This window comes from Phyllostomus discolor, chromosome 8 (genome assembly GCF_004126475.2).
Source record: "Phyllostomus discolor isolate MPI-MPIP mPhyDis1 chromosome 8, mPhyDis1.pri.v3, whole genome shotgun sequence".
Classification (NCBI taxonomy): domain Eukaryota; kingdom Metazoa; phylum Chordata; class Mammalia; order Chiroptera; family Phyllostomidae; genus Phyllostomus; species Phyllostomus discolor.
The window spans coordinates 58582749-58607195 of record NC_040910.2 but is presented as its reverse complement, the minus strand read 5'-3'; the positions used below and the strand labels follow the sequence as shown (position 1 = coordinate 58607195).

Here is a 24447-nt window from a genome sequence, read left to right as displayed (position 1 = left end):
ATAAATAAATAAATAAATAAATAAAATCTTGGGAAAAAAAACATACTACCAATAAAATACTTACAACACACAAACAGAGGGAGTTTGGATTTGAGTGGGTTTATCAGGCAAGGTCCAGTCTGGGAAGAGGGCCATCTCAAATGAGAAGGGACAAGGGCCATGGAAGGAATGAATGATGATGTGGCATGGCCCATGCTACATGGTGTTAGCAGGGCTAGTCCTAAGCAGGGCCATGAGGAGTCACTAACTGTTCCCCAAGAAGCACTTGCACAGAATATCAAGGCAGAATGTACAAGGAGAGCTGGGCTTGCAGGGAGCAAGGCTAGGCCAGCAGAGACCTGAGGAAGCTGAGCTCCTAGAGGATCTCAAGGAGGCATTGCCTCTGTACAGCCCCAGCAAGTGTCTGTCCATGTAAGAGTAGATTTGCTCAACCTGCAGAATTTGATCTATACAGGCTAGACAAGGGCAAGCCATCCCAGCACACAACACAGAGGAGGTGTCACCAAAGGAATGCATCCACTACAGACAAGGAGCTAAGTCTCACCTGGTCCCAGCATGCAGAGCCAGGCTTGCTGTGGACATGGTGAGCTGGAGCTGAGTGAGCATGCAATGGAGAGGAAGGCATGGGCGCAGACTCAGGTGCCCAGGGCACCATGAGGATTGGAGATGTGCTCACTGTGTGTCTGCACAGGTGTGATCAAGGTTCAGGAAGGTGCCCTGTGGGAGGACACCTCAGCAAAAAGCTCAGAGATAGTCCCTGGACATGGTGGACTGCCCCCAAAGGAAGTACTGATGCTGGTGAGACCATTCCTCACACAAGTACAGTTGGAGCTGGTGGATATGAGGCAAGGTAGCCCATGTTCATTCAGCCTCAGGACCACACACTCTTCCCAAACAGGACTTCCCTTGTGGACAGCAGGAACATCTGGCAGGAGTCAGGTTGGGGGAAAGCAACTGTGGCTCAAGCTCCTGCAGCAGCTTCTATGACACCTCCCCCTGCTCTAAGCCCACCTCTCAACTCCCTCCCTCTAGTCACTCACCAGGTTCCTTCTGCCTCAGACCAAGAAAGGGCTGCAGTGGCCTATGCTGAAGGCTTTGATGGAGGACCAGTCTAGGAAGGTGACCATGGGCACCATTCAATCTATGCCCCTGGAGCTCAGGAGTCCCAGTGCCTCAGAGACTGGCAGGTGGGGTGAGGCTGAGGGACCAATTGTGCCAGTTTGCATGGGATGAAAGGGGCTTTTGTTTGTGAGCTGGTCACTCATGGTGAGACTGCCCTGAAGGACCAAGAACAAGGAAGGGCAGCTCTGCTAACTGGATGGTCCCCCAAACCTCAGGAAAGCACAGGACCTGCACCCTCCTCCTTGAAACAAAACAGTGAAACAGAATATGCCTCCTGTGGTACTGGTTTTTATTGGTGGAAACAGCTTGTGGAGGCCAGGCCCAGTGTGCCCTGCATGTATGCGGGCACCAGCTTTGTGATCCCTCAGGGCCAAGTGCTTAGTACACCTGAGCCAGGTTGTGCTTCTTGTACAGCAGTGCCCGTCTCTTCTCACGCTCACGCACAAAGGCACGCAGATGCACAGTGGGGAAGGTCACGGCAGAGGGCTGAGAGCAGGCTGGGCCCTCCTCAGTCAGCCATGGGCACTTCAGGCAGCTGGAAGCGCTCGGCCGGCTCCTGCAACATGGAGGGTGGTGACAGGGAGGCAGGTCAGCCTGCTCTGGCTGGTGCAGGGCACAGTGGGGTGAGCTGGATGGGTGGTTGGGAGGTGGGAGACAGGACCACCTTACCAGGGGTGTGCACATAGTGTACTCTGCAGGAAGGCCAAGGCGCCCCCAGACAGCCCGGCGTAGCAGCGACTCAGCAAGATGAGCCCCTTGCGCAGGCCTTTCTGCATGTCTCGCATGCCCTCGCTGCTCACCGGGTACTGGGCACTCAGCCTGTGTGGGTGAGGCATAGGCGACTCAGGTCACATGGGGATCTGAGGTCACTCTCATGGACTCCACACCCACCCCTGCGTGCCTGGAGGACTCACATGATGAATGCAGTCACACCAATGGCCCAGATGTCTGTCTGTGGGCTGGCACCCTGGCCCTCCAGGAGCTCCGGAGCTGCAGAGATGGGGGAGCACAAGGTGAGGAGCTGAGTGTCTGCAGTGCAGGGAGCAGGAAGCAGAACTGGAGGAGGGGCTGACTCCCAGCCACCCCTCAACCCCACGTACCCATGGTCTCCACATAGTCTTTGAACCTCGCCGAGGGCAGGACCCTCTCCTGGGCGAGGCTCTGAGCATTGCCCAAGTCGACCACCTTGAGCAGGTTGTACTCCGTGATGATCATGTTCTCAGACCTGAGGTCCAGATGCAGGATGTGCTGTGCATGCAGGTACTGGGTGGCACTCAGCATCTGCCACAGGTAGTCCTTCACCTCGGACTCTGAGTAGGAGGCCCTGGGAGCACATGGGGAGAGTGCTCGGCTCTGAGTGGTTTTGGCTGAGCCCCCTCCTGCACAGGACCCAATCCGTGGAAGCAGGCAGGACTTGGGCCTCAGGTGCCACCCCCCTCCCCAAGCCCTACCCCCAGGCCAGGTGGCTCCTCACCGCTGGGCCAGGCAGGGGAGTAGCTCTGGCCCAGAGCACAGCTCCAAGATGAGGACCAGGTGCCGGGGGCTGAGGTAAGCAGCCTGCAGCTGGGCCAGGTGTGGGTGACGCAGGCCCTTGAGGGCCTCGTACTCGAGAAGCACGGCCGTCTTTTCCTCTGGGTGGTAGGGAATGATCTTGGCGGCCAGTGGGCGTCCGCTGGCCTTTTCCCGGCACTGCCGCACAATGCTGAAGCGGCCCCTGGTGAGGAAGCACAGGCCAGGCTTCTGGGAATCCCTCCTGTCCTGGCCTGCAGACCCCCTTGCAACCTCTGGCAGTCCCTTCCCACTCTCAGAGCAGCAGGGAGGAGACTCGGTGGGGAAGGAGGTGCTCAGGCCCTGGTGAGCAGTTGGGGGCAGAGGAGGCAGAGAGGCCTCAGCACCTTCGGATCTGCGTCTGGAAGGCGAAGGTCTGCGTGCTGGGGAGCGGATGGGCCGGCGATGCAGGGCTGCTGTCTTGCTCAGAGGCTGTGGGAAGGGAAGCCGGTGACTGGAGTGTTCCTCATGGTCCCAGTACCCCAACCTTGTCTCCTGTCATCTCTTCCTTGTCACCTTGACAAGGGACCCCTCCTTAAACCCACACTTAGCTTCTCATTCCTTGGACCATTTGGGGATGGGGACCATTTGGGCAGCACAGTAACCAGAACAAACCTTCCCCATTAGTGTATGTGTCTTGGTGACAGTTCCAAAGGGACCCCCACCCACCTCCCACCAGGTCCTGCAGAGGCTCACCCAGGTGGCCGGGCCCTCCCAGGAGGACCTGGTCCGAGGGGCTACTGTAGGGGCCCATGCCAGCCTTGTTGACACACGCAGTCCGGAAGGTGTACACACCGCCCCTCGAAAGCTTCCTGGCCAGGTAGCAGCAATCAAAGATGTCCGAGGCCAGTGTGCTCCAGCTGCCACCTGGCCACATGGAGCAGGTGAGGGGGAGTCCCAGGCCTCACCACTCCAGAGTCCAGTGAAGCTGCCCAGTAGTGCACAGGGTCCAAGGCTTCCCTGATGGGCATTCACAGGCACAGAGGGGACCAGACTCTTCCCCGACGGGTCTCCAGAAGCACAGGGTGGCCAGGTGCTCCCCCAACTAGCTACAGAGCCCCCAGGGGGTGAGGACACGTGCACAGCCCTACCTTCCAGGCTGCACTGCACAATGTAGGTCACAGGGCCACAGGATTCCATAGGCTTCCAGACCAGCAGCACCCCATCTGTGTACACCTCCCCAATGTCTGGGCGTGGGGAGGATGGGGGGCACTCTGCAGGGCCCATGGTCAGAGGTCTGAGGTCAGCTCCCAGGGGCAGCTTATGCAGCTCTGAGCCCTCATCCAACCCCTGCACCCTCTGCCAGGCCCTGAGCCCACCCTGCCCTGGTCCCATAGATTCCAGGGTCCCATTCCAGTGCTGCCTGGTAGAGGGACCCAATAACTGTCCTGGAGAGAGAGCCCAGCAGGTGTCTACCTGTCTGACCACAGGCTTCCCTCATCTGGTGCATGCTCAGGAGCCCCGTGAAGTGGCCCTCATCACAGCCCCTTGCCCACCCCAGGTTTTAGTCAGAGATGTCTCAGCTTGGCTGAGTGGCAGAGCAGGCCACCTAGGGTTGGCCACTGGAGGCCTGGTGCCCCCTAGGGATCAGGCTGGGGGTCTAAGAGCTAAGCCTGTCTGCCCCATTAGAAACCCTGGGGAGGCGATGATAGCCTGGAGTGGCCTCTCTCTCTGTTCCCACTGAGAAGGCCTGGTGAGGCCCACCCACCTGCCTTCCGGAGGACAGCTGTGGTGGCTGCTGTGCCCAGCGAGTTGCGCATGCTGCATGTGTACACACCCAGGTCCTCAGCAGTCACTGCCAGGATGGTCAGAAGGTGGAAATTCTTGAGCGTGGAGGAGATGAGGAGGCGGCTGCTGCTCTCCAGGAGGGCCCCGTCTGCAGCAGGACAGAGTAGGCCTGGGGGCAACTCAAAACACCCAGGCCCCACCCTCTCTAGGCCTCAGTTTCCCTCTGTATGTTGAGAGCCATGACCTCAAGGAGCAGTGCCCACAGTCCTCCCCCCCTCCCCCCATCCCCCACATCAGGATAGCTCCTTACCTTTATTCCAGGTGGCCTGTGCAGATGGCTGGGCCAACACCTGGCAGGCAAGAGTCACAGACTGGCCCAGGACCACTGTCTCGTCCACAAGCTCCCTTAGGAAAGATGGCGCTAGGAAAGAGAGGTGGAGTATAAGGTGGGGATACTAGAGAGAAGCCCATGCTCATCAAGCTCATCTTCAACCTAGCACCTCATCTAGCACCTCCTTCAGAAAGGCCTTCAGGACTGCTCAGTTCTGATAGCCAGGGAGTCGAGCCCCACCCCCCAATCAGGGTTTAAGCTACTGTGGGTTTCAGCTTGCCCCTTGTTAGTCAAGGCACTTCCCCACAGCCAGGCCCCCTGGGAAGCAGAGACGGGGCCGGGGGGGGGGGGGGGGGGGGGGGGGGGGGGGGCGGGGGGGGCAGCCCCAGGCACCTTGGTCTCTGCTCCTCAGGCCCGACAGCCGGAAGGAAGCTAGGCCTGCCTTTTTCCTGGGGGGCCCCTCCTTCTCTGGACCTGCAGGGAGAAGGGATGGAGAGAGGTCATATCAAGGGTCTGGCTCCTTTTGGCAGCTGGCCCCCTAGCACTACCATTGGGAACATGGGAGGAGGACTCTGGGGCTACTCTCTACCCACTGCCAGATTCCCATGTGGCTAAAAAGCCTGGACCCAGGGGATTTTTTTTTTTTGGTGGGGGGACAAATTAAATCTACTGTGAGGCCACCCATTCCCTAGACTGTCAGCATAGGCCTATCCTGGGTGGGGCCACTTTAGGCAGGTAAGGGGTGCAGGTGCCCAGGAAGTGTGGCCAAAGTCTGGGGTCAGGCAAGGTCGGTGAGGGGTACAGTCAAGAAGACTGGCCCTGGTTTGATCTTCTCCACAGGGTTGTAACCCCTGTAGCAGCTCAGATCCCAACACAGGTCTCAGATGCACATGGGAGGGGAGGAAGCCAAGAAGGTGACCTTGGGAACAGAAGCCCCTGCGTGCCTGAGGTGTGGGCAGCACAGAGACAGGACAGGACAGGAGGAGGCTTCCTATGTCAGGTGGGCACCTGAGCTATGACTCTTGGGCATGGGACAATGCCCCAAGGTACAGAGGAGCCCACCTGGCTGAGCCCAGCAGCCTCTGTGGTGAGGGTAGGGGAGTCACCTTGAGGCCTGCCCTTCAGGAGGCGGGAGATATGGGCCACGGAGGCCCTCATCCTCTGATGCAGCCCCAATTCCACTGGCTCCTCCAGCAGCGCCTGCCTCCAGGGGGAGCACAGGAGGCCCCTGGAGTGGGGTGACCATCTGCGCTTCCTGCTGCTGCCTGGCTCCCTGAGAGGTATCCCTGTGTCCTCCAGCTCCTCTCTGATCTCCAGGCTGGTGGGGAGGCCCTGCCAGGACCACGGGGCTTCTGGGAGCTCAGCCAGCTCTTCCCTGGCCTCAGATGCTGGGGAGGATGGCAGGTCTGGCTTGGGGATCCTCCTGAAAATCATGAACTCAAAGGGGAGGTACTTGATATCATATAGGTCTGACAGGTTGAGATAGGCTGGCTCCACCTCTGATATGTCCAGAGACACAGTGTCAGCTGCCTCCGTGTCCCCTGACAGGTCCTGGATTTGCACCAGAGACACCTGGGATCCCCAGCTGAAGTCTTCGCACAAGGTCAGCTCTGGGGAGGTCCTTGTGGGAACTGCGTGGCCCTCTGGCAGGGACACCACACTGGCCTGGGGGTGTGGGCTCTGATCCCCTGTTTCATCCTGTTCCTCCAAGGACTGAGAGGTACCCCAGGTCATCCTGGTCCACAGGGGCCCTTGTCCCAGCATGCCTCCCGCATCCCCACCGAAGGCAAAGGTGCCGTAGCCGGCCATCCCCGCGTAGCCTCCACGATGCCCAAGGGAGAACTTGCGTGAGGTCGCCTGCTCCTGAGGCCGAGGGGGGCTGGGCTCAGACTCACATAGATCCTCTGTCTCCTGGGCCAGGGCCTCGGTGTCCAGGGAAAGGCTAGGCTCTGTGCCAGATGGGGAGGCTAGCCCTGGAGAACTGGGAAGATTGGGCCTCCCAGGGAGAGGGGTGGCTTCTAGCGCCCCCCTAGAGCCTGACTGGAGGCTTGCTTGAGCTGGGGAGAAGGGAGCCTGGAGTTCACCAGAGAAGAGGGGTCTCGGGGTTGCCAAGAGAGCCTCCGGGCAGTGCCCTGGAGGAAAGGCATCAGGAACTTGGGATGCAACAGCTGCTGGGGCATCACAACCCTTCCTGGGGGAAGGACCCCACTGGGGGTGACAGAAAGGAGTTAGCTGCCCCCCACAGCTGTCCTGGGACAACCCCTCTTGCTCAGCAAAGCCAGGATCCCCACCAGTGGATGCACATAGTCCCCGTCCTTTTGGAGACCCCCTCTCCATGGCATCTTTGACCTCTCTGGGCACATTCTCTTCTCCCAGGGCCACTTGGTGGCCCCCGAGGGCAGGGGTGAAACACTGCCCCTCATGGCAGGCCTCTGCAGAGGGATTGGCAGAACTTGCACAGTCGACGTCCAGGGAGTGGCTGTGGCGGGGGGCCCCAGGGGGGCTGGCACCAGGCAGCCTCAGGAAAGTCTCAGAGGAGGGTGCCTTGGCCGTCAGGGCAGCTTGTTCCTCCTGAGTGGCCTCCTCCTCCAGTGCCTGGTGCTCCAGCAGCGGCTCTCGCAGGCCAGGCAGGGGGCCCGCAAAGTAACCACCCTTGAGGAGGTGCCTCTGCCGCACAGGGACCCGTCTGCTGCCCATGGCCAGGCCCCGGAGCTCGGGGCTCTCGCCAGCCTGCTGGTAGAACAGGCTGTGGATAATGCTCTGCCGGGGCACACAGCCTGGGGCAGCTGGGGACTCTGAGCCCCCAGGCACTGCAGGCAGAGGTGTTGCCTCCATGGGAAGACAGGCCTCAGCCTCTTCTGGCAGACTGGCAGATGGACGCAGGAAACCCCGTGGGTGCATAAGGGGGGAGTGAGTCACAGGAGAGGGCGGCAGCGACTTGGCCCGGGCGAAGGGTGCCAGCTCGTTGTCGGAGGACGAGGTGCTGCTGGAAGAGGTGCTGGCATCACCTCGCAGGTGCCGGGCCACTCCAAGAGACGGGCTTTCTGGCGGGCCCTGGAGCAGCTCCGGGATGGAGCGCATCACCAGAATGGACTTGTAGCTCATCAGGGAGCGCTGGGGGCGCAGGGGTGGGGCGTCAGCCGCATGCTGCCCTTTAGCTCCTGGTGTGCCCCCAAGGGGAGCCCAGAAGATGGGGGCCTCCTCATCCCTGGCACCCCAGGGCTATGGTGTGTCCTCACATAGGCTGGAAGCATATGCAGCCTTGCCCCATCCTGGCAGCTCAGAGGGCACAGACCCTGAAAGAAGGGTGCTCAGCCCCCGCTTCCCTACCCTCCCAGGCCTGGGGGGGCCATCACCAGCTCTCTGAGCCTAGCTTCCCTCGCCTGCCCCCAGGCCCCTTGTGCATATGCCTCTGGTGTCCTGCCCCTCTCTGCAACTGGGCTCACCTGCCAGCGGCTGCGGGCCAGGAGAAACTTGAGCTGCTTGGTGTTGATGAAGTGCGCCTCCTCTGCAGGCAGGGACTTCTGGGGGCCCAGGTGAGAAAGCCACATCAGGTGAGAGCCTGGTACACCCGAGGGCTAGGTAAGACCCACCCCTCTTAGCCTCAGTTCCCCTCCCTGTTCACCAGGCCTGCTGGATTCAGCCTACTCACCAAGAACCAGGGGTGAGCAAGACACTGGGCTGCACTGGGCCGGGCTCTGTGGGGATACCAAGCTGGGGGTGAGGCCAGGGGTCACCTGGCCCCCTGAGTGGATGGGGGGTGGGGGGTGGGGAGGGCAGGCACACTCACTCCGGGGCTCTCTGTAGGGCAGCCCTAATGAAGTCCTGAGCATCCTGGCTGAGGTGTGCAGCCACTGGGCTACCCCAGGACACCCGCCCCTCCAGCACATTCAGGAGGGTTGCTCGGTCACTCTCGCCGGCAAATGGGGACGAGCAGGTCAGGCTGAAAGTACAGGGAGTGTTCGGCACTCAGATGTGGTCCCGGATTTCTGGGTCCCATGGAGTTGCTGGGCAGAGCTCTGGCTGGGATGGCCTCTCAGCAACCTCAGAATCCCAGCAAGTGTCTCACACTTGCCCAGAGATCTAGGCTTGGTCTGGGGTGGGGATTGAGCACGAGCCTGGAGTGGGCACCAGGTCTAAGCCTGAGGTGGGAGCAGGGCCCCACCTGGAGATGAGATGCGGCCTCAGTCTCCACCAGCAGCACTCTTAGGGCAGCAGAAGCTGCTCTGAGAGGTCTCTGGGCAATCCAGCCCAACCATCTGGAGAAACAACTCAGCACTGGCTGTGACTCACAACCAGAAGGGCTGCTCTGGGACAGGGTGTGCGTGAAAATTGCTGGGCAAAAACCTCTTATCAGGGTTGGCCCACTGCTTGTTCCCAAAATAGCTGCCCCTTGGGCCTTGGGTCTTTGGGGAGGGCCAACAGTGCCTGTGACCTCCTGTGCGCCTGCTGGGAGGGTCTGGGATTGGCTTCCAAGGAGGCAGCTGGCAGGTGCCGGGGTCTGCTCACCTGAGGTAGGAGATGACCCCCATAGCCCTGTGGGAACAAAACCACAATTGTGAGTCATCCCAGGCCTGGCCCACAGGCGATGGACACCAGGTGGGTGGGAGCCAAGAGAGGAGGGGAGGCAGAGAGTGGGAGGAGGCAATGGCATAGCAGCTTTGTCCTTGGGGGCCCAGCCACTCACCAGATATCAGAAGCCTCACTGACAGGGTTCTGCTCGATGATCTCAGGGGACACAAACTCAGGGGACCCATACTTGCTGTACTTTGGCTCTGTCTGGGTGATCTTTTGGGCAAAGCCAAAGTCGCAGATTTTAATGTCTTCCCGAGCAGGATGCACCATCAGGATGTTGGGGGGCTGTTGGGGGGCAGTCAGGAAGTGGGTGAGGCTTCAATGTGAGGAGGTATCTCCCAGGGCTACCAGGTCTGGGGGGTGACGCTAGGGTGTCTGTAAGGGGCTGTCTCATGGAGATGGAGAAGCCAGTGAGGAAGGACAGGGGCCTGCCCTGGGATCAGGTGGTTTCGGTACCATTTGGGGACAGCCTCTGCTCTGTCACAGACACATTCCACCTGAAGGGGCTGCTGGTAAAGTAGTGAGCTCCCCCCACAAAATGAGCAAGTTCTAAAGCTGGAAGTGGTAGGCCTGTGCCTTTCCAGCCTGCAAGCTTCCACTGGCCCCTCCTGGGCTCTGGGGGCACAAGGTGGGTGGGGCAAGTACCTTTATGTCCAGGTGGAGGACTCCATGGCTGTGCAGGTAGTGCAGCCCTTCCACCAGCTGCTGGATGTAGACTTTGACCTGCAGTAGCAAAGGCCACTGCTCAAGTGAGAGAGCCCGTCTCTGCCTGCCCCACCACCTTCCTCCCTGCTCTGCTCCCATTTACCCCTCACTCCCTGCAGACCTGGGACCGACTCACAGGCAGTATAGTCAGGGCCTCCCCAGCCCCACATGCCTGGGCATGGGGATTCCCCTGGGCCCAGATGGTGGGGAGGGTTTGGGTATGTGAAGCGGCCTGAGCAAAGCAGGAAGCTTGATTTCTCAAGAGCAGGTGAGGGTTGGCCCACTGGCCGGGTGCAGGGTGGGAAAGGTAAGTTGTGATCCTGGCTGGCAGGGCTCTGAGAGTTGACTGAAGAGCAGTGACACCTCGTAAGGCCCTTGTGACCTCCAAAAGTTCACTGAGCTGGGTCTGCTAGGGCAGGCAGTTGGGGTGGGGGAATACAAGCCCTGGCAGGGGCACGCATGCAAGTCTATTGATTGCAGACAGCTCAGGCTACAGAGCCACCTCCGCTTCCGTCACCACGCTCTTCTTAAACAGGCGGTCCAACAGTTCCTCTGAGGAGCACCTGGGGCTTGGGTCAAGGAAAGCTTGGGGGTCAGGAACCCACCCACTCCATACCCCATGGCAAGTGCTATCTTGGGGGACAGTGCAGTCCATGCTGGGGTGGTGGGTCTTCCAGGTTGAGGAGGATGTGTGGGACACGGACCCTCAGGAGAGGACCTGAGGCCAGTGGCCAGCCACAGAGTTGGAATGGAGGTGTCCTCTCCCCTCTGCACGAGGTGGGGTGTGGCAAGCACTGTGACACCCAGAGACTCTCAGCCTGGCAGCAAGTGGTAAGATGAGACCCAGAGGGGACAGGGAAGGGGTATGCCCCTTCCTGAAGCCTGGGTGGGCAATGTAAGAGCCCCAATGCTTGGGGTCTGGGACTGCCATTTAAACAGTATGACCTCCTGCTGGACAGAGGCCACATGGAGCATGGGAGGGGCCTGACCAAATTCCTGGCTCAAGGGGCAGCGAGCTATGAGGACAGTGCCATGTCTGGGCTGGTTAGTCCTACAGCATCCTAACAGGGACATGGGAGGCCCAGCTGGCTGCCTCGGGAGGAGTACAGGGCAGAAGACAGTACAGCCACAGGCCCTACACCACTCTGTGGTCCCCTGCCCTCATGGGGATCCCAGCCTCCTCATCCCCTGGGGCTGAGGGCTGGATACAGCTCCATTACAAGGATGAGAGTTTTGCGAGTCTCAAACTGGTCCAGCAGCGCAGTGACCAGAGGGTGGCTCAGCTCCGCAAGCATGTCTCTCTCCCGGTAAGCCTGGGTACGTGTCCTGCTCCGTAATGGGATGAACTTGGCAGCACAGGACATCTGGTTGCCCTTGTGCTGCACTCTCTTCACGAAGCCGAACACACCCCTGGGAAGAGGGGACCCCATGCTAGACTCCTAAGATCATGCCCAGAGGGAGATGGGGAGCAACGTTCCTGGCAGGCGGGGTTTCCAGATGGGCAGCGGCTGTGGGGAGGCAAGGGCTTCCTAGAGGTGGGGCTCCCAGGTGGAACCTCTTGGAGATGGGAGGGTACTCTGGGGCATGGGATGTCGGTGGGGCCTTCCAGGACTCAAGCTCCCTAGGAATGGAGTTGCTGAGCTGGTGGGATTCCTGAGAAGCAAGGGTTCTGAGAGAACCGGGGCTGGGCGGCAGTGAAGTTCTGGGGGTGAAGAGGGGAGTAGGCAGAGAGTACTCAGGGGTGGCCTTGGAGAAGTGGGGTTCCCAGGAAGCAGGGGTATCTGGGTGGTGGGGACTCCAGAGTGCAGGATCCCCTGGGGGGCTGGGGGTATGTGGGTTGGGAACCCTGGGAAGCCAGGGTTCAGGAGTAGGCAGGCAAGGGGGCGAGGTTCCTGGGGCAGGCTGGCAGGGTACCTCCCAATCTCCTCTTTGACCTCGTAGAAAGAGTGCAGTTTTCTCCGATAGCTTTGCTTCTCTAGGTCCAGGTTGCTGTCACCTGTAGCCAGGGAGCAGTGAGCCATCAGTGTGGACAAAGATCTCCACCCCTCCTGCTGTTCCCCAACTCCATAGTGTCTGAGGGGACAGTTCCCTGTGCCTGGGCCTATAGGAGCCCACAGAACCCCACACCCGCATGGAGCCAGGATCGGGCCTGGGAGAGGTTCCCCAACTCACCCCCATGTACCAGTAGCTCTGCCTTGCACAGCACCTGGCCACCAGCATTTTGGGCCAGGCAGGTATAGACACCGGCATCATGCTGGGCCACATTCCTAAGTACCAGGGAGTAGGTTGTCCCTTCCTGCTGCTGGCTGAGCCATGTGCTGTCCACCAGCTGGATGCTGTCCTGGAGGCAGAGGCGGTGGGGTGACCATGAGCCCAGCCTTGGGATTCGGCACTGGGGTCCACCCCGCCTTCAGTGAGTGACACAGAGTGTCCAGTGGGGATTTCATATACTCCTCCTCCAGGCATAAGGTCCCCACCCCCCACATGTCCCTACCTTATACCAGGTCACTGTGGGCTGTGGGTTACCCTCGATGACAGCCTGGAATGTCGCTGTGCTGCCCTTCCATGCCTGCACATCCTCGATGGTGACCTGCATGGATGGGGGCTCTGGGGGTGGGGGGGAACTCGTGGGAAGGAGTCCAGGCTGCACAGACTGGCCATCCACTGCAGCCCACACTGTACTGAGTCTGTGAGCTGGGGCCTATGTCACCAGGCCTCGGTGAGCTGGCAGGGACTCTGGGTACATCCTGGTGTCCCAGGTGAATAGCAAGGCCCTCAGATACCCCCAGGGTGACAGAGTCCACCTGTCTCCCAAGTGAAGGTGACCCCCTCCTGACTCCACCCAGGCTCCTGACAGTTAGGAAGTACTTGCTTCCATCAGAGTACCGCCTCTCCTGCTTGAACCCCGGCTCTCTGGGGCCAGGGCATGCAGAGCATCCTAACACAGGCCGCAGAAAGGCTGTCCAATTCACTGCTGCCTGCCTCCCTTCCCAGTGAAGCCCTCTGAGGGGGTTCAGGGACTGAGGGCAGCAGGGGTGGCCACAGCAGGGTTGGCACACATCAGATGGCCCCCCTGCGCAAGTGTCACCCAGGAGAGGGCACAGGATCACATACGCAGCCTACTTGTGGCCCCCGAGTCGCCGGCCTGGTACACGTATGTCCGGTGCGTGGTCTCTGTGAACACGTGGCTGCAGACATCCCAGAGCTCCGTGGCGCCTGTCTCTGGCCAGGCTGTGGTCTCCACCCTGGAGCCAGGCAGTGAGTTGAGTTGTCTGCCTGCCAACCCACTGCTGGGGGTGAGCACTGACCCTTGAGCTAAGTTGGGTCCCTGCCGCACCCTCACCTAGGGCTGCAGCAGATGATTTGGGAAGGAATGTAGAGCCAGGGCCCTCAACACCTCTCACCCAAGAGTGGGGCTGACAAGGAATGTCCTGGGGTGCTGTGAGCCTCCAGCCCCACCCCCAGATGTCCCTCATGGAATGTCCCTCCTAGCATTCCAGGGACATTACCTCATGGGAACAGTTTGTTCGAGTGCCGCGGAAAGGGCCTCCAAGCCCTGACCCTGGCTTGTAGGGTGAAGGGACTGCAGCACCTTCCTGGGCTCTGCTGGGAGAGGCCAAGGGCCAAGTGAGACAGAGGCTGGGGTGGGCCTGGGGCTGTCACCACCACGTGCCCCTGCACCACCCTCCAGGGCCCAGAGGGCGGGAGCACAGGCTGAGCAGAGTGCAGGGTCTGCATCCCCAAACCTGGGCTCCTGCCACACATGCACACTTACTCCAGGGCACCCTCCTGTCCCAGCTGGTAGTCTGGGCCACCAGCCCTGAACTGGCTGGCCCCTAACCCTGACCCCACCCTGAGAAGGGATGCAGCAGCCTTGGCAGCCTCCCTGCAACCACATCTGTCAGGTGAAAGGTGTCCCCTCCTTCACTTCCTCCTCCAATTTCCCCTTCCTCCTGGCCTGCCCTGAAGCCTAGGGTGCCCAGGCTGTCTGCCAGGGGTCTGAACTGGCAGGCCTCTCACACGCAGGACAGATGTGTTCAGGGTGGGCAGAACCTCCCCGAACCACCCCCTGCCTAGTTTCATAGATAGCCTGAGTGAGGGGTGGGCCTTGCTCAGGACCTCCAGAGATGCCTGAGCCCCCAGGGTTCTTCCAGTTCCTTCCAATGGGATGGGCACCCATGAGGACTAAGGTTGGGGTTAGCACAGAGGAGGGGTGACAGATACCCCTGACAGCAGGGGGTACTTTGCAGTCAGCCCACTGCTGCTCCTCACTGGGTTCATGTGCAGCCTTTGTGCACAGGAGCTGGGGGCTGGCTTCCTGGAGAGCAAGTGGCCCCCTGGGGATTAGGCTGGTGTGGTCTGCTGCAGAGGTTCCTGGAGCCTCAGGGCCCGTCAGCATCCTCTGGAGAGACCTACTGTCCTGGTCCTCTTGCTCCAGGGAAGCTGGGGATGGGACAGCAGCACCTGTGGGAAAAGCAGGTCAGCATGTAAGGGTGAGGCATGGCCTGGGCCTAGGGAGGGGCTCCAGGAAGCCCATCTTGATCCTCAAATATGTTCAGGGGAGCTGACCAGGCTGCCCTTCCCACCGCCTGCTCTACCTACCCACCACTACTCTCCCAGGAGGCGCAGGTGGTGGGGCCTTGACAGAGAAAGGGGCCTGGGAGTGGATGGAGAGGGTGCTTAGGGGAGTGAATGCAGAGCCATGGAGAAGGTCACCTCCCAGGGCAGCTGGGCCTGGACACCCGCCTTGTGCCCCCTTTGTCCCTCAGTCTTTGCTCTCCGCGTCCCTTCATTGCACACTGGCCTCCCCCTTGGCTCACTCTGGACACCAGGATATGGGAAGCCTGCAGCCTGACACCAAGTCAGGGGCCTGGGGGTCCACAGGGATGTGCTCCCTTGCTACCCTTCCACGGTAGCCCCGTCCTCAGCCGTGGAGGGGATTCCACCTGAAGGCCTATCCACCCTTCCCTCCAAGTGCAGCCTGACTGGACCCAGGTCACTACACACTCATCTGGCTCCTGCCCTGGCATCCCTTCCCAAAGGAACCGCTGGACCCTCCCTGCCCTCAGCCCCAGGTGCAGTCCTTTCCTGCGCCTGGCTGCCAGCCCTGGGTAGCATCACTGAGGCCTGACAAGTGTACCCAAGTCATGCCCACTGCTCCATTCCCACCAGGTCCCTGGCTTAGAGCCCTCCCCTGCCCCAAGACCCTCTCCCACATCAGGACACCCACCTTGTCATTTCCCATCCCAAGGAGGACCCCACACACATCATACCCCCGCTGTATGTCCTGACAGCAGCCCAGCTGCACAAGGGCCAGGAAGGCCTGCTCACCCACAGCAGGCTGAGAGCCACCACCATGGGCAGGCATATTGTGTGCACTGGCAACCAGCCTTTCAGCCCAAGTGCTAGCAGGCTGGAACGACAAGCTGTCCTGCCCCCACCCGCAGACCCAAGGGTGGCCAGGACCCACCCATAGCTGCCAACAGAGGGCCCAGCCTAGAGGACCCCTCTTGGCCAAGTTGCCAGAGCCACTGGAAGAAGAAAGAAGGCGCAGAATATGGGGTGCAGGAGCCAGTTTATTATCATCATGGAGTTAACTAACAGGGGCTGCTTCCCACCTACAGACTCCAGCCCACTCTGCAGGGGAGGCCCGAGAGGTCTGTAGCATGGGCCCCAGTGGGCCTCAGCCGGCCTTCCTGGAGGCTGAGAAAAGTGTCCACAGGGAAGATGTGCCCTCAGGGAAGCCCCACTGAGCACCTTCGCATGGGGCAGGACTGTGCCGCAGCAAGCAAAGTGGGACACAGGCCAGAGCTGGTCTCCCTGTTGCTCCCACAGAACTGCGATAATGTGGGTTACAGCTGTGCATACAGTGTTCTCAGCTGGAGACCCCCTATGAGGTAGGAAGCACCTGGTGGGAGGATGGGCAGCTCAAGTCCTGAATTGCTGGAGAACAAGGGCAGGGTCAGAGCACATGTCCCGAGGTGCTGGCTTCAGGCCTCTCTCCTGAGCCCCAAATACAGGACAGCTGTGAAGCATGTGGGTGCAGATGCCAGGCCGGGCCCTAGGCCTCAAAGCCAGGCCTCTCCTTCTGCTCCCCCTGCGCGGCCACAGCAGCCGACAGCCCTATCAGCAGTTTCCTGGCTCCAAGAGAGTCCCTGTCTTGACCCCCCAGCTGCCTGTGCCCTCGACCACAACCACAGCCTTATCCCTGGGAGGGGCTGGGGCCCTCATCCCCGTCCCGACGAAGGTGCAGGGTGACTGTCTCGCCCACTGTCCCTAAGCTGGCCCTCTTGGTGGAAACCTCCGTTTTGAAGCTACTCTGGCCACTGTCTGCAGAGCGATGGACCTGGGTGCGGAAGGACGGCATCCAGGGTATGGGACCCTCAGCCCAGGTCTCCCGCACACAGGAGGTGCCAGGACGGCCGCAGACCTGAGGCCCTAATGGAGCCCCCTCCTGGGAGAGGTGGCTGAAGAAGCCAAGGGGCCCTTGGGGGCCTGGTGGGCGCCCCACATTGAGCAGGATGGGCTGCCCCACAACGGGCTCACGGATCTCTCTCTGGAGCACTGAAACTTCGCAGGGTGGATCATCAGAAGCACCGGTCATGGGGCTGCTGCGGCCAAAGGTTTCCCCTTCTCGGGGCACATAATCCTCCAGGTCAGCCAGCGTCAGCACACAGCCATCGTGTGTGAGAATCTTGGGGTCGTAACCCCGAAGGTCATGGGCTCTTAGGGGCTCCTCTGTCAGGCAGACACCTGCCCCATCCTGCACCTCCAGAGGGGCTTCCTCTTCAGCAGCCCCGGGAGGGGACAGCTCAGGGCTCTCCAGTCCAGCGCTCACACAGACGACTCTGCCCTGGGGCAGGGACCCCTGGGCCAGCAGCTTGTTGTTGGAGTTGTTTGTGTTGGGGTCTCCTCCTGGGGTCCCACCAGGCAGCGTGAAGAGAAACCCCGCCGAACTGCTGGGCACCTCTCTGGCTGGAGATGCACCTCTCGGGCCTGTTTTCTTCACCCGGACTTCAATGGTCTCCTCGACCTCCACCCACTTGGAAAGGGGCCCAGTGCCCTTGGGCAGGGCCGGCGTGTGGGCTCCAGGCTCTGTCACGTACAGCATGGGTACAGTGGGCCTCCAGCCTGGCTCCACCCCTGGCCTGCAGAGCTGGCCGACCCCTGGTGAGTGCAGCAGCTCAGGGGCTGACAGGCCTGGCCTGGAGGGACTGGCAGGGCGGCGGGAAGGCGAGAGTGAGGGAGACTTGCTGGGGGACTGGAGACGGCCATGGGGGCTCTTCACCACGGTGGTGATGGTTTCCTCTCTGCAGGGAGAGGGCCGAGAGGGAATGGCACAGAGACCGTAGCCCAGCTTGCCACCCATGCCACTGCACATGCAAGGCCAGCACGAGAGCTCAGGTTAGTGTGTCAGCAAGCAAATGGTGACACTGCACAAGCTCCTACATGTGCATTTGAGCTCAGTCTCTAGAACTTCCAGCCAGAGAACCAAAGAAACAAACAAAGTCTCATCTGCTCAACCAGAGGCTCTGGACAGGGGCTAAGACATCGCTACATCACACCGGTGCCCCCAAACCCCAGACCAAGTCCAATCTGCAGTGTTCCTCTGGGCCAGTGTTCCCTCCCTTTCATGGTAACCCCATTTGGGAGATGCCAGTCCTCCTCGAAGAGCTGATGGACAGGTACTGCCCCACAGCCCTCCCTGTCAGTTCCACCAGTGTTTTGTGCTTTGCATCATGGGATGGGGTGTTCCCCAGTAAGCTCTCAGAGGGCAGGGACAGACTGGGCAGTTGATGCCACAGGTGCTGGTCCAGGTGAGGATTGTCAGAGCCCTGGCATGCAGCCTGTGTTCCTGGCCTCGATCTGGGTTATGATGCTAGTCAAGGATACCTGGCTTGGAATGTGATTCTGCTGTCATAGGCTTTGTGACCTCGGACTAGCTTTTCCCCTTCTTGGGCTTTGTCTCCCAAAATAGGGGATAGCAGAGGAAAGGAGGCAGAGCTGAAGGCCAGTTGCATGTGAGTGTACATGGGGTGCTGACTGGGGACTCTGCAGCAGCAGTGGGGGCACAGGTCTGACCTAATTCTACAAGGCTAAAAAATGCTCAAAACTTGCCCCAGACCAACAGTCAGAAGCCCGCCCACCAGCCAGCCAGGTCTTCCCCTGCCATCCAGTACCACTGAACTGGGCGCTAAGGATGCAGTGAGTGACAGGCAGGAAGCAGAGATGGGCTGAGTGACAGAAAGCCTTCCTGGGCCCTGTCTTTCCTCTCAGGCCCAGGCAGGAAGACTTGACATGAGAATGGTTGACAACTCAGTGCTGTCGCCAGCTGCCTGCCATGACTAAGGTGCTGTCTCTCTCTCCAGCTTTACTTTTGTCTGGCTCGGAGCTGCACCCAGGAGCAGTGACATCTAGGCAGGGCCTGAGATGTGTGGCCACAACTCAGGGTGTGTAGCAGTTACAAGTCCTGCCCCTCCAGCCCTCACCTGGCAAAGGGGAAATACTATTCCCACTTAACTGATGGGAAACTGGGGTGTGTGGCTGCGGCCTGCCTTCCAGCCTCACACTCAGGCCCAGAGGTACGAATGTTGGGAGGACCTGGGCTGGGCCCCATCTTCAGGCCTCAGGCTGAGATAGGACAGGGAGCCAGGTGCAACTAGAATGCTGGCTCACTCCTCCGAATGCTACCCTCTCCTGGTGCAGCCCTGGCCAGTGGCTCAGTTTACTGGAATGTCATCCCACACACCCTAAGTTTGCAGGATCAGTCCCTGGTCAGGGAACATACAGAAGGCAACTGATGGATATTTCTCTCCCATATCAACGTCTGTCTTCTGCCTGTCTCTCTCTTGCCCTTCCTCTCTCTAAAATTCTCCAGTAAAGATTTTTTTAGAAGCCACCCCCTTCTACTGGGCTCACTGCTGCCCCCATGAAGGCACGTGGGCCTCCTGCTCTGAGGCCACTGGCACAGCATGGGGGTACCCAGCAGCAGTGGCATTCTGTCTCTCCGAGCCAGTTTCCTTCTGGCCCGCTTGGCCCCCCATTGTCCCTCCTGGTACAGTATGCCCCTGGTGGGGGCATGCAAGGCCAGGCAGTTGCCCCTCTCCTCTCCTCAAGCTGAAGGGCCACACTTCCTGCAAGGCATGGGTGGCAACTTCCAGCAGCCTGGAACACAATGAACTTGGGGGCCAGGAGCTGCCTCATCCAGCCTCCCACTGGCACTGGTCATCTCTGATGCCTCCCCCAGGGCCGTCTGGCCCCATCTGTGCTGATCCATTTGTCTACATTGAATGTAAACAAGAACAACAATCCCCTCCAGGATGAGATGTGGAGTTGATCTGGGTCAGGCTGTGGAGTGCCAGCCGTGGGCCTTTCATTGCTGCCCCAGGCAGCCCCTTCTGCTGGGGATGGGGCGGGGGGGGGGGGTGGCCTGCTTTGTGGGAAGAGGAAGCAGGTCAAGGAAAGATCAACCCAGGATCTCATCAAACATCTGAACATGGGATTCTCCAGAGATGTGACCAACGGTTGGTCCCTTAAGAGGGCTAGGAGGTTACCCACCCCAGAGTTCTCATCACCTGGCCTTTGGAAACAACAGTCATTCTCACCTCCCAGCTTTGGCAAGCTTTTCCACCACCTCCACCTGTACACATCTCCTCCTGGAAATCCTCTCAGGGTGTCCAGGCCAAAACTAACCCTGTTTCTGTGGGTTCAGCTAGCTCTGGACCTCTTGTGCTATCCATTTATGAATAGCCATGTGGCTTTTCCCTCAGCCTTGAAGGCACTGAAGGATGAGGAAGGACAGTGGGTGTGGCACCAGGGAAATGGGTTCTCAGCTAGCTTTTAATCATAAGTCACCTTAACCAACACTCCTCTCTTCTCTGAACCTCAGTTTCATCATCTTCCCAATGTGAGGGTTGGACCTGGAGACTTCTAAGATCCCTAGAGCTGTGTTGTCTACTATGATTATACTATTTTAATTAAAATCAAACTAGTGAAAATTAGATAAAATTCAGTTCTTCAGTTGCACTAGACACTATTAAATGCTCAATAGTTGCATGCAGCTAGTGGCTGCTGTGGGAGGCTATGTAAATATGCACTGTTTCCATTGTCACAGGAAGTTCTGTTGAACAGTGATGCCCTAGGTCCCAGGGTGCTGAAGGGCAGAAACCTACCACTAGCACCCTGAGACACAGCTGTCGGTCCCAAGTCCACCCCAACTGGTGAGACTCTGGGTCCAAGCCCTGGGTGAGACACTGTGAAGTATGTGGGGGTAGTCTGCCCTCAGAGGCAGGGCAGCCATGGTGAGGGCTCTGAGGCCCTGGAAGAGAGAGGTCAGCAGCATGAAGGTGGCCATGATCCCAGGGGAAGGGCAGCTGCCTGGGACTCTGCAAGGTGCTCCCCTCTGTGTGGCAAGCAAAGGCTATAAGGGCGACAGTCAGGCGAGCAGGCAGCCAGACCACACAGGCAAGGTCCAGGTGGGTTAGTGGGCATGCAGGGGGCACTGCAGTCAGAGGGAAGGTTAGCAACACGCCTGCACTTACATGATGACGGTTTTCTTGGGGACTTTAGTCTCCTGCTCAGTGACTACAAAGAAAACAGTCGGAATAGCGAGGGTTACAGATCAGCCAGCGCTTTGGGCTGAGCTCTCTGAGTGGTGTGGCAGCGTGGTAAGCCTCTCAGCTTTGGAGCCCTGGCTCCCAGCCCTGCCTGGCAGTGTGTGGCAGGAATGGCTGCCTCTGCTTAGAGCCCCAGCTCCCTTGCCTCTGAAATGGTGACCATGTGTGCCTTGAGGAACATGGCAACAATGTGTGCCACAGGAGGGCAGCACCCCTGTCCCTCTTAAGGGTATTGCAGGGGCTTCAGGGACAGCCTAAGCTGCCCACACAGAAAAATCCCAGCTTCTCCTTCAGCCATGTGCCTAGGAAGCACTGGGAATTTGTCAGGCCCAAAGTCTGACTTTTCAGACATAGGAACTGAGAGCTAGGGAAGGAGAAGAAATAGCCTGCAGCTGCAGAGTGAGCAAGCAGCCAAACTAGCACCAGGATGGCTGATGCAAAGAAACAAAAAACATCCTAGAGATCAAGGTGTCTCTAGGAGAGAATGACTGGAGTCCTGGTGGAAGCACATCTGAGCTGTATGGCAGGAGACCACGGAGTCCCTTGGGAGCAGCCTGCAGGTTCCTGTCAGGGTCCTGAACTCCAAGGGAGCTGGGAGACCTAAATCTCCCAATAGGAGCACCAGGCTCTCCTCCTCTCTGGAGTCAGCGGGAGAGGGCCTACGGTCCCCGTCCTGCGAGGGAGACAGGACCAGGCAGCAGGGTGCCCAACCATCTAAGTCCTCTTTCCCTGTCGCTTCTGTGCAGGGTTGGGTCTGGCACACAGATGTCCTACCCGGTCTTGCCCACATGGACAGCAAGCATTCCACAGCTACCAGCACCCTCACATCTCAACATCCCTTGTCACCGTCCTGCAGGGAGACTGAAGGGAAGGCTCAAAGTTCCGGCAGCAGGGCCCAAGGCACAGGGCCTCTGCCCCTGGTCTGCAGGTTTTCTGCTGTGCTGCCATGCCACGTGGAGTAAGGTGCACCTTAGGCGACCGAGAGCATGTGAGCTTGTCTCTGGTTAGGTGTGTGTGAATTGGATATGCTACTTGTGTCAGTGTGTGCCACACTGGGACACACATTTGGGAACCACACTTACTGCATGTGTGCACGAATATATGTCTGCCTGCATGTGTATGCACACTGATGTGTGTGTCTGTGTGTGTAAGCTGCTTCCTGGAGGGAGTGCAACCCACTGGAGGAGAGTAGGATCAGCCAAAATGCCATGTGTGTGGTCTAAGTGGGACCCAGAGAGAGCCAGACCCTGTGCACAGAGCAACAGAGACACAGCGCCCTGTCTATCACCCTTCCTGGCCGGGGCCTGTCCTGCTGCTCTCGGGAGTGGTGGCCTGGCACCCTGCACTTTGTCCCTGACCTGACTGCCACCTGACAGGCCCTGGGCCCCTTGAGTGCTGGCGACCACAGGGAGGGTGCAGCCTTGCAAAGCAGGGCTTCCAGCCCAGCGCAGTTTCACAAGCGAGGGGGCAGTGCCCACCCCACAGGGCCAGTTGGCTGCGGGGCCACCAGGTTAACAATGAAGCAGCAGGACAGGGTTAGGAAGCAGGAGGTGGGAGGCTCCAACACCAGGGTTCACGAGTACGGCCATCTCCCTGAGTGAGGCATAGCCCCGGTTCCTGCACACAGTTGTGGAATGTTGACAGAAAAAGATCCATGGTGACAGCAAAGTGAATGACTCTGTCAGACGCACTTATCACCCACCAACAGGGTGTGCCATGGCCATGGCCCCTGCTTGGCACATCCCCATGAGATACCACCCAGCAGGACGCAGAAGTGCCATAGACACCCCGGGGGCTCCCGGCAGGACCTGGCTGAGCCGGTGCAGGCTGCCCTCTAGGGGATGAGGAACAGAGAGGGCAGGGTCCCCGAAAGGCCCTGGAGGACCTCCAAGGCCCCAAGGCCAATCTCTGAGCACTAGGTGGCCTGAATCTGTGAGGATCGAGATAGACAGTGGCCCCCAGACATTGGGCCCTGGGAAGTACTGGATCCAGTGGCCCAAAGATCATTGAAGCCAACTTTCAGAACTTGGAAGGACACTTATTTCAACTCGTCCTGCTATGAAAGCTACAGCTGCACCAGCTGTTGGCCCAGCCTGTGTTGCATGTCTCCAGGGATGGGAGGCTCACCACCTTACCAGACAGCCCCTCCAGGTGGCACAGCTCAGACTGGAAGAATTTCTCCCTGGGGTGGTAGCCTGCTCCGTAAGCCCCATAAAGCTGCTCTCTCAGTCTGAGCAGGCCCAGGACAGGTGCCAGCTGCCCTCGTCTCCATCCTGGCCATCCCCTGCCACACCCAGCCGGGACCTTGGAGCCACCGTGCATGTGAATGGAAACATCTCCCTGCCCTTCCCCTCCTGCCCAGCACCACACCTTTCCCAGAAGAGGCCTATCCTGCAGTCTGGCCCACCCCTCGCTCTCCAAGGACCCCAGGGGCAGCACCAGGACCCCAGAGGCAGCCAGGGGCTGTGCTCAACATGGACAGCCAATCTGGTGTGGAGGGACCAGGCTCTGACACCTGCTGCCTCTCCCAGGAGCCAAGCTGGAATCCAGCAGCCTATACTCTGCACTTGGCAGAGACCCCTCTTAGGTGGAGCTGTCCCATCTACTGCCCCTCATGCCCTTCCCACAAGGACTCACTGGCCTCTGCCTAGCGGACTGCTCAGGCTCAGGTCTGGCCTTGGGGATGGTAAGCAGGTCCTGAGTCTCCAACCCCCGGGCTGCCCCTCCAGCCTTGCCTGGGTTCTGGGTTTATGGACCACCACCAACTGTTCCCCACACCTGCTATTCCAGTCTGGGGCCTTGCAGCTCCTCCATAGCCCTGATACTTCTTCTCCAGGGAACATGCCCTCATTGGAAGGACTTATGGTCTCACCCCACCCAGCCCAGGTGTACAGAGAATCCAGCCAGGCTGAGGCTGAGGCTGAGACCCTCAGTGGCTGCACCTACCTTCCACCATGGCAGTGGTGTGCTCCCGGTGGTGGCGCTGTTCCCCGGCCTGTAGTGTGGAGCTCTGCAGACCCAGCTCCATGCCACCCCGTGTCGAGCCCAGCCGGTTCACCAGCTGTGGGACGGACAGTAGGAGCCACTGAGGGCCCACAGCTTCCCAAGGAGCCATGTGCACCTCTTTGGGGATGTAAGGACTGGCTAGAGCATGGGGGCACCCGCTCCTGTGTGTCAGAGTCCTAAAGCCTGGCCACATCCTAAAGCCTGGCCACAGAGTCCTACAGTAGCTACCATGTCCCCAAAGGGACCCAGTACTGCCCAGGATCCCATGATGGTGGAGGGCACTCTCTGTCCCCACTGTTCCAAATGGCAGCTTTGTGGGCCCTGAACACAGGAAATGGACTGAATCTTTACTTAGAGTTAGCTTTAACAGATTTAAATTTAAGTCATCATGAGTGGCCAAGAGTAACCAAATTGGACAGGGCCCAAGCTGACAAGACGATTTGTGTCCTCAGGACATGACATGAAAGCCAGACCCACCCCGGTCTGCCCCAGGCTACCAGCAGCACCATCTCAGAGGAGGATGGAGCCAGGGCGGAGCCAGGCCTGCACACTGTCCCACACTACTGAGGACACACCCTACCCAGGCCCCTTATGGAGCCCTGCTTGCACCTTACGATTGGTCGGTGACAGCAGGTCTGGGGTTCCCTGTATCATCGTATGGTGGGTGACAGTGAACCTGGGGTTCTCTGTGTCATCATGGATGATGGGTGTCAGTGAGCCTTGGTGTTCCCTTTGTTATCATAGATGGTGGGTGACAGTGAGTCTGGTGTCCCCTCTCTCATCATGTGTCCTGGCTGATGATGACAAGCCCCCAGC

General features: G+C 59.5%; 2 protein-coding genes across 2 annotated transcripts in view; both read right to left on the bottom strand.

Moving 5' to 3' along the window:
* Positions 1–1397: 1397 nt before the first annotated feature.
* Positions 1398–10503, bottom strand: LOC118502053 (obscurin-like). The gene is made up of 18 exons (XM_036032802.1): positions 9950–10503; positions 9417–9589; positions 9239–9265; positions 8520–8672; positions 8382–8427; positions 8176–8253; positions 5836–7843; positions 5123–5203; positions 4709–4819; positions 4379–4546; positions 3762–3884; positions 3367–3537; positions 3018–3102; positions 2597–2836; positions 2223–2446; positions 2037–2112; positions 1792–1941; positions 1398–1678 (listed from the first exon to the last, which is right to left on the bottom strand). The coding sequence occupies exons 1-18, from the start codon at positions 10106–10108 to the stop codon at positions 1501–1503; spliced, it is 4251 nt and encodes a 1416-aa protein (XP_035888695.1). The 5' UTR covers positions 10109–10503; the 3' UTR covers positions 1398–1500.
* Positions 10504–15567: 5064 nt separating this feature from the next.
* OBSCN (obscurin, cytoskeletal calmodulin and titin-interacting RhoGEF) overlaps positions 15568–24447 on the bottom strand; it is a 55438-nt gene continuing 46558 nt past the window's right edge. Inside the window, exons 58-60 of the mRNA XM_036032801.1 lie at positions 23572–23686; positions 20551–20593; positions 15568–17319 (exon numbers count right to left, since the gene is read on the bottom strand). Of these exons, the coding sequence (XP_035888694.1) occupies positions 16212–17319; positions 20551–20593; positions 23572–23686 (1266 nt within the window). The 3' untranslated portion in view covers positions 15568–16211. The remainder of the gene's footprint in view (positions 17320–20550; positions 20594–23571; positions 23687–24447) is intronic.

Coding starts and splice junctions, on each gene's coding strand:
- LOC118502053 (XM_036032802.1), bottom strand. CDS start 10,108: ATGGGAGCAGAGCAGGGAGGAAGGTGGTGGGGCAGGCAGAGACGGGCT. Junction 3,885..4,378: donor AGCTGTCCTCCGGAAGGCAG/GTGGGTGGGCCT, acceptor TGGGCCCTGCAG/AGTGCCCCCCATCCTCCCCA. Junction 2,837..3,017: donor TTCCAGACGCAGATCCGAAG/GTGCTGAGGCCT, acceptor CTTCCTCACCAG/GGGCCGCTTCAGCATTGTGC.